The sequence below is a fragment of the Lemur catta genome, chromosome 6 (genome assembly GCF_020740605.2).
Source record: "Lemur catta isolate mLemCat1 chromosome 6, mLemCat1.pri, whole genome shotgun sequence".
Classification (NCBI taxonomy): domain Eukaryota; kingdom Metazoa; phylum Chordata; class Mammalia; order Primates; family Lemuridae; genus Lemur; species Lemur catta.
Genome location: NC_059133.1, coordinates 90,311,027 through 90,319,486, shown reverse-complemented (window position 1 = coordinate 90,319,486; position 8,460 = coordinate 90,311,027). Strand labels below are relative to the sequence as shown.

The 8,460-nt window shown below is 34.0% G+C and overlaps 1 protein-coding gene across 3 annotated transcripts; it reads left to right on the top strand.

Annotated features, from left to right (window-relative positions):
- The first annotated feature begins 2,181 nt into the window (after positions 1-2,181).
- LOC123640015 (natural killer cells antigen CD94-like) lies at positions 2,182-6,180 on the top strand. 3 transcript variants are annotated; one of them, XM_045554339.1, is made up of 5 exons: positions 2,182-2,326; positions 3,648-3,740; positions 3,894-3,956; positions 5,111-5,321; positions 6,077-6,180. In XM_045554339.1, exons 1-4 carry the CDS (start codon positions 2,320-2,322, stop codon positions 5,272-5,274), a joined length of 327 nt encoding a protein of 108 aa, XP_045410295.1. In that variant the 5' UTR covers positions 2,182-2,319; the 3' UTR covers positions 5,275-5,321; positions 6,077-6,180. The 3 variants fall into 3 exon arrangements, with proteins under 3 accessions (XP_045410295.1, XP_045410294.1, XP_045410296.1); XM_045554338.1 differs by lacking the exon at positions 6,077-6,180 and having other exon boundaries at positions 5,111-5,668; XM_045554340.1 differs by lacking the exons at positions 3,894-3,956; positions 6,077-6,180 and having other exon boundaries at positions 5,111-5,668.
- Positions 6,181-8,460: the final 2,280 nt, after the last annotated feature.

Sequence of the window (8,460 nt, the reverse complement as noted above, 5' to 3'; positions counted from 1 at the left end):
GTGAAACCCGTTCAGCTACCTATGTACAAATGGAATCAAAGGAGCAACCAGGGTTGGCAGTTCAGAAAGAGTAAAGGGAGGGTTTATACATACACTCACACCCCTATACATACACACACACACATATAAATTTGTGTGTGTGTTTGTGGTCAGTTTTTTTTTTGAGACATTGTTTCCCTCTGTCACCCTGCAGGGGTACAGTGGCATCAATAGCTCACTGCAACCTCAAACTCCTTGGCTCAGGTGATCCTCCCACCTGATCCTCCTGTGTAGCTGGTACTACAGTTGTTTGCCACCACATCTGGCTAATTTTTCTTTCTTTCTTTTTTGGTAGAGACGAGGTCTTGGTCTTGTCCAGGACTACTGACCTCAAGCAATCATTCCACCTTGGCCTCTCAGAGCTCTCAAAGTGTTAAGATCAGAGGCATGAGCCAACGTGCCTGGCCAGTTATTTCATTATTGACCTGAGCCTGGAGTTCTTGGATCAAACATGTGTTTGCGGGATTTTTATTTCAAAGTCTGTGAACTCAGATTTTAAAACAAGACAGTTATTGATGTACTCTCACCAAACATGGTTCTGAAAACTGAGAATAATGTCCAAATAAAGGTGGCCGTGTTATGTTGTCAGTGTAGTAACAATCCCTACTGTGTAATCTGTAATAAATTCATATTATTTCAAAACAAAGTTAAGAACAAAATCCTAAACTACTGAGTTGAGGCAATTTTACATGGGGCAAAAAGGAAGCAAAATCAGATAGTTTTCTAGTAGTTCAGTTTTTTCTAACACAAAAAGTGAAAAAGGATAGACTTCAAGTAAGCACAGGATCATTTATAAATCACTTTTTTCAAGTAAGATTTGCATAAAGTCTGGATTAAGTTGTTTTCATGTTTATATTCCCCAGTAAGGATTTACATTTCAACAACTTTGGTGGTTCAATGAAAACAGCCCTATGCACACAAAGCAAATTATTATAAAAAGATGGAAAACTTTTGACTTCATAGACTTTGAAAAATCAAAGTAGTCCTTGTTCTTTGTTTTTTATTTTCTCTTTTTCTGTTGCTGATTAAAAACCCATCTTTAAAACCAGGTTTATCTATAGTAATAGCATAATGCTTAAAAGTAAACACTATAAAATTTAAAAAGCAAATGCAGGAGCCGGCTTTTATATAGGGATGAATGGTAGATTGCATTTCCAAATACTAAATTGTAGATCAAGGTCTCTCCTCTCAAGACTCTTATAATGTCAATCTGTTCCTGAAATTGCCCCATAAAGTTACTTTTCTGAGAACTTTAGGAACAAAACAGGGTATACTAAAGTATTACTATATTATCTGAATGAGATAACACATTAAACAATTATAATAATTAATATTCATAAAAATAATGAGTCTAGAGTAGCTGAAGTCATGATCAAAGGACTTCAATGGAACGAGCAGTCAGGTTTTAGAGGAAACTTCTATGGTTAACATGATGGAGTCACTGAAGTGTTGCTCTAAAACTAGGGCAGTTTTATAGCATAAATCTGTGTGTGTGTGTGTGTGTGTGTGTGTGTGTGTACATAGAACAGTAGTGGGAAGCCTCTCCATTCTGCCTTTTGAAACTTTGCCCTCCATGGCTGGGTTAGTGCAGCAGGGATGACAAGCACAGAGTGAGGTATGGGGATGCCAACTTAGTGACCTTGGGCAAGGTACTTAGTTCTATGTGCCTCAGTTTTCTTATTGGTGAAATGAAGATATTTATGTACCTTCATTTTGAACCCATTTTTTAAAAAAATAAGTGAGCTAACATATGCCAAATGCTTTAAACTGTGTTGAACACAAGGGAGAGAATAAATGGTTGTTACTATTTAAAGAGGAAAATTCTGCATGGAATTTTATGAAACTAAGTGAATTTATCTTTGGTTTGCCCATTTTTCTCCCATTTTCCAAGTAACATTTTAAGATGACTTTGATGTTTGAACATAAAAAAGAACAACAACTAATAAACTCCCCCTCAACTTTTTTAATGCTGGTCAAAGTGTTAGCGGTACAAAAGTACAGTGAGGATTTCCTGTATTGTCCTTCCTGGAACACTTCAGAAGCTTGTGATTTTATTGCTTCACTGCTTCATGTCATAGAAACATGTCTCACCAATAGATGACTCAAGAGCATCATTTAAACATAAAATTTTTATTTCTCTTTTTATGTTAAATTTCTTCATAATCAATGTTAGGATTCCTTCACATCCAGCTCAGCTCCAATAACCCAGCACCGTTCTTCCTGAACAAGTGCACCGTGTCTTCTCTGCATTGAGCTGTTGAGCTTGGAACATCAGTTCTCATGGCAGGTATGTGTGACCCCAGTCACAAAATTAAAAAATAAAAGGTAACCAGAAAAGATAAATTGTGGATTGGCTAATTTTGGGGCAGTGCTTTAAGAGAAAAGCACACAGTTAACAGTGGATATTTTGGGGCTTTTCATGTATCAGCACTTTCATTTTATTTTCCTGATTCTTGATTCTGTAACTTAGATATGATTTTGTGAAATTTTTACAAGTTTAAAAAGCGGCTTTTGATTCAGATACCTCTAAATTCTGAATGAGATCAAACTGACCTGGTTAAATATTGAGCATGATAATTCTAGCATAGAAATAAATAAAAATGTCAAATGTTAATGACACAACGCTTAAAAGTTTTTTAAAATTTATTCTTCATGGTATGACATGTAAAAATGAAACAGATTAACAGTTTGACACATTGTACTATTGTTAACAACAACATCACTTGAGAGTGTGCTAATATTAATGTAGAGTCTCCTAATGTTAAAATGTTTTAGGAGAAAAGACATTAAGCAAGTAATTTTGAGTATGAGTAAATTTAATGTTCTTGGAAAGAAAGATTGTTTATGTATCATAATTCAATGTACCGTGAAATGAGCCCAGTTCCCCAGGATAATACCCATACTTTGTTTGTAGAACCAGTCATCACACCAAGTCCAGAATGTTCCTGTGACTTCTCTTCCCTATAATACCTCAACAAGCCTATGAGAGCTAGACATTTATCAGAGCAGAGCCTGTGTGAGATTCGGAGAGGGCACACTCCTAGGTACTATTATTGTGACAATGATGGAATATATGAAATGAAAGAGTCTGGGCCTAGGCCAACTTTCATTTGATTTCTGGCTTGGATACTTCCTAGCTTTGATACCTTGAGAAAATGACATTATTATTAGACCCTATGTTTTCTCATCTACCTAATGGGAATCATACTCCCCATCTTATGATTTTGTTGAGAGAATACAAGTAAATATCTATTATATAAGCCCATGAAACACAAATTGGTGCCTGTCTGTGTCTTCATAGTCCAGGTCTTTATGCTTCTCACAAAATCTAAAAAATAGATGGCAAATGTACTTCACTGGGACAGAGCTGGCAGAGAAGAAAATGTATGTATAGATAAGCACACTGAAGAACAAGGTACTCTGCATAAAAATGTTGATAATGGGTGAAGTCTTGAACGGAATGTCTTTGTTTTTCAGTGTTTAATTGACAAGATGACTATGTTATGAAATGAAAGAACGTTTTGGATCCTACATCACTGATTTCTGTTTTTAAGAACTTCAGCTCGTTTGTTTGTTTAAGTGATTATTCCATTTGTCTTTCTCTACAGTGTCTCAGACCACTCAGTGGAGGTTGATTTCTGGGACCTTAGGAGTCATGTGCCTTTTGTTGATGGCTACTTTGGGAATTTTGTTGAAACTTTGTAAGTTTTTCTAGACAAGTCTGCACAAAAATAAAAAGTTTCAGGAAATAGTTTAATGATAAAAGTTTTATTTTACTAATGTGTAATATCTTCTTATTTTATTAATTTATAAACCTATACCTGGCTAAGCAAATTTGTAATCATTTCTTATAGCACATAGTAAAAGAGATATCGAACCAACGTCCTTTCCAGGACTCAACATAGAACCCCAGAAAGGTGGGTCAGACAGTTTTTTGTTTTTTACATAGAGGAGCAAGATTAAATAATTATTATACTTGGTAATACAAATTTACCTACTAATTGTAGGATAGTCTCATTTTATTGTTCTCTAATATAAGAATGATTAAATTGTATTGAATATGCATGATATTAACTAAAAAGGAAAATAGTAGCCTGAAATGACAGATGTTTCCTAATGAGCACTCATGATTAAGTAACAAAATAAAAACAATCTATAGTAAATATTACAGCTAATCCTAATTACCTGCCTGTGTTTGTAGGTAACCTGTACTTTCCTATCTCTTTACCTTTACTTCTGCTTCTTCTATGACTCAGAATATGTTGCGTAGATTTCTATAATTCTAAACCTTTCTTATCTAGCGAATGTTGCTCAAAATCTAATTTTTTTTTCAAAATCTAATTTTTAAGTGTATTTTTTACCAAATGCTCCCCATGTTTTCTCATCATCTTCTGTACCCATAGAGTAGTACTTCATTTATATTTTTTATCTGATCTCAACACCTTTACCACCATTATACAGCAAAGATTTGAGTATCTACTATGTGTCAGCTATAATTACTGTGCATAAGTAGTGTTGCAGACATTACTGATAAACTGTATAATCAGACCAAAAACTACTTAATTGGTTTATTTTCCTTTTTGAAAAATAAAATATCTACACCTATATCAGAATTCTCCCAATGTGCCATATTCTTCTCTTACTCAGGAAATATGCTAAATATTTTCCTCCTTTAGATCTCTCATCTGGTTAACTCCTGTTTGCACCACAATGCTCAGCTTTGGGTCATGTCTTCAAAAAAGTTCTTCTAACTGTCCCCCACCCTATACGCTACTATGTGCTGTATTAACATACTGAATTTCTTTTGTAAACTCACCTAAGTTGTCATGACATATAGTTAATAAATGATTGGAAATTATATAATTCTGAATCTATCCCTGGAATGTAATCTCCATGAGGGAAAAGTGTCATATATAATTTGTTCACATTAATAGTCCCTGAAGTGTGGTATATATCAAAGAATATTTGTAGAAAAAAAAGAATAAATGGTAAATTTTTGTTGAAAAATTAAATTTTTTGAAAAGAATTTTAAATCCCCAATGTCATTTGCATGTTTTATTTTTTCTGTTAGGCTCTGACTGCTGTTCTTGCCCAGAGAAGTGGGTTGGGTACCGATGCAACTGCTACTTCATTTCCGGTGAAGTGAAAACTTGGGAGGGAAGTAGGAGTTTCTGTGTTTCTCAGAATTCCAGTTTGCTTCAGCTGCAAAACAGAGATGAACTGGCATGTACTTAATTCTGGCTTCCTACATTTACTTTGATCGAGAAAAATATACTATCTAAGTAAGCTACACACTTTCATTCAATCTTTAATCAGATAGTAAATGGATAGTTATTTTTGAACTAATGACCTATCAATTCCATATACCTTGAAACTACCATTGTAAACCCTATACCAAGTTCTTCAAAGATTTACATCATAGGGATAAAGATTAAGATGGGTGCCAGATAAAATAAAGTACAAGAAATTTTTTAGGGAGAATTCAAAGAGGAAATAATAGGTTATTAATTTGGACTTTGCAATTTTTAGTTCTTTTAATGAAATTTATAATTTCTCTTGTGCCTGTATAGCTTTTGTCATCTTTCTGGGATATAATAGGAAACCAATATGGAGAGTAAAATCATAAAAATTATCTAATTCTTAAGAAAAAGTGAAAAATTCCTCCAGTTGCATCTAGCATCTGTTCTGAGTCCGGATTGTACCCATGACATTTATCCTTCAAGATACTGCTAATTTGGGATCACATTTGGTATTCGATCCCCTGTGAGGGAAATGTACAGTGAAAACTATTTCTTTTTATGAGATTTCTCATTCCTTCAAGAAGGGAGACATTCTGGTATTTTTTTCTCTGTATATGAGTGGGACCGATCAATGAGAACTTTGAGGCATGTGAATATACTTACTAAATTAGCAGTTAAAAATCATTTGTTTGTGTGACAGACAGGGTGAATCTTATTCTGAACATTGATGTTGTCAAAAGTATGCCGTACGCAGAATAGATTGAAATCAGGTTAGTATGTTTGTCTTTGTATCCAAGCAGGCTTTTATGCACTCCAGTGAACAGTTTTACTGGATGGGACTCTCTTACAATGAAGAACGTGGGGCCTGGCTGTGGGAGGACAGCTCTGCTCCTTCCTGGGATCTGTAAGTTTCTAGGACCATTTTTTTGATCTTTGTGAATTTATCCTTAGATCTGACAAGGAAAGGCAGCATCGAGGAGCACTGAAGCTAAAATCACCTACCTAGAGCATGAGAACACAGGAAAAACAGAAGGTTTGACAGAATAACAATTTTGGCTCCACCTAGAATATCCAAGTTTATGCTTAAGTGACATGAAAGTTGGTGAGATTGTGGTCACGAAAGAACTTTTGCCATATGCTTTATTTTGCCCTAGTTCCATACTTGGAGGTATATGTGCCCGTACAGATAGATGCTCACAAACACAGGGGCAGCCAGAGAAAACGGTATATCCATTATTCTCCTTATTCTGGTGGAGCCCCATGTTCTCAGCGTCCTCTCATCTTTAAAATATTCTGGGCTTATTTTCTGTATATTTTTAAACTTTGAATCTCATTTTCATTCATAAATGTCGGCTTTGCAGCATCACACAATGTCAAAGTTGATGCTTTGGTTTGTTTCCCTAGACTAGGTCAGCCAATACATCTAAAACAAAGCAGAAGTAAAGCATTTCATACATCAGTCTGTTACTGACAACAGCAAAAACTAAAAACTCCCTGGCCTCAATGCTACTGATTAATAAGGGAATAACTGAGTGTTTTATGGTATTGTACTTGAGAGTCTTGAGAACTGTGGTTATTGAAAGAAAATAATAATGATTCAACATGTTAATATCTTACTTAAATGTTTTTCAAATTCTATAGTTTAATAAAAAGATCACCCCTTAACATCCCACTTCCTTTTCCCATATATTAACATTTTCTTCTGCATTACAGATTTTCATCACTTGAAACTCCAGACCCAAAGAACTGCATAGTGTATGAGCCAATGAAAAGTGCTATGGATGAACCGTGTAAAACAGAGAATCATTACATCTGTAAACAACAGCGTATTTAAGTGCTTCTTGGGACAGAAAAGTGGAGACTACAGATCCAAGATTACTAAGAATAGTATTTTTACCTCATATTATTACTATTAATAATTATCTATTTCTTAATTATGTAAAATGTTTCAAACTGTCTTATACAATTTTCATATATTTGAAGACATGTGTTTTAAAATTGATGAAATTTGTACACCTACACCTGAAATTATAAAGAGCAAGTTAAAGGAATTTATGAATATTTTGATGCATTTTAATGTATATGGGTCATATAAAAGTCAATGTAGTATTAGTGCACATTTGTGTGGTTTTATTTACATCTCTATAAATTCTCTTGGCAGAAATTTAAATAAAATTTAATTCACACTAAATAATATATAACAACATCACTTCAGGCCTTTGTATGGCACACTAAATTGGGAAGTTGCCATCTCACCACACTTTCTTGGAAGTAGGAATCATGTTAATTTCCTTTATTGATATGTACATATCAATATATAGATATCAATATCTATATACATATGTATCTGCCCACTTCAGAGAACACACCTGTGTGCTTATGCTTCAGTGAAGGAGTCACTTACATGTACAATGAAGATTTTATTCCCTTTTCTAAAAGTTACGTGTCTAATACTGAACAATTCCCTTTTTGGAGGGGAGGGGCACTCCATTTTACTGAGGGGTTTCTGAACATGTCACACAAGGGGTGGGGACAATGATGAGTTCCCATACCGTGACATGGATGCAATTTTTCTGACGTCACCGCTGTCAAAAACAAATTCCATTTTATAACTGTCACATATATAAATCCTAGAAATTTATATTGGCATCTCTTTTTGCTTTATAGTTTTATATTTTAATTAAATGATAATAATTAAGAACAAAGTTGTTTTTACTATACAAAGGCCTAGAAGAGGAAAAGATTTCCTAAATTTTATTTCTCAAAATATAAACAGGACTATGAACTGAACCCTTTATAATCTTGTATGAAGATTGAATTGGGAAAAATGCATTTAAGTTACATAATGAGATATACGGGATAGAATAAAACAACTTTCAAATGTTTAACTTGAAATAAGAGAACTTATGCATTATACTTTCTGGAGGCTTGAAATGTCTTTGTTTTGTGATTACAAAATAATATATTTTTAATTAAAATTGAAAAATGCCAGGTAAGCTTGTAAGGAAAATCAATAATTTTTGGTACCAACTATCTCACTTCCCTATTCTCTACCCAGAAGGCAATATCTTCTATTTGGCTTTTGACATTCAGGTGGTTTTCTCTGTAATGAATCAAATCTCAATTTTCATCATTTTTGTCCAGGATGAATCTTAACTATGTTCATTTAGTAACACCCAAA

What these genes read in the sequence shown, in the direction of transcription:
- LOC123640015 (XM_045554339.1), top strand. An exon ending in GGGAATTTTGTTGAAACTTT is followed by an intron (nt 3,741 to 3,893) that starts GTAAGTTTTTCT and finishes CATTTCTTATAG; the next exon opens with CACATAGTAAAAGAGATATC. An exon ending in CAACATAGAACCCCAGAAAG is followed by an intron (nt 3,957 to 5,110) that starts GTGGGTCAGACA and finishes TTTTTCTGTTAG; the next exon opens with GCTCTGACTGCTGTTCTTGC.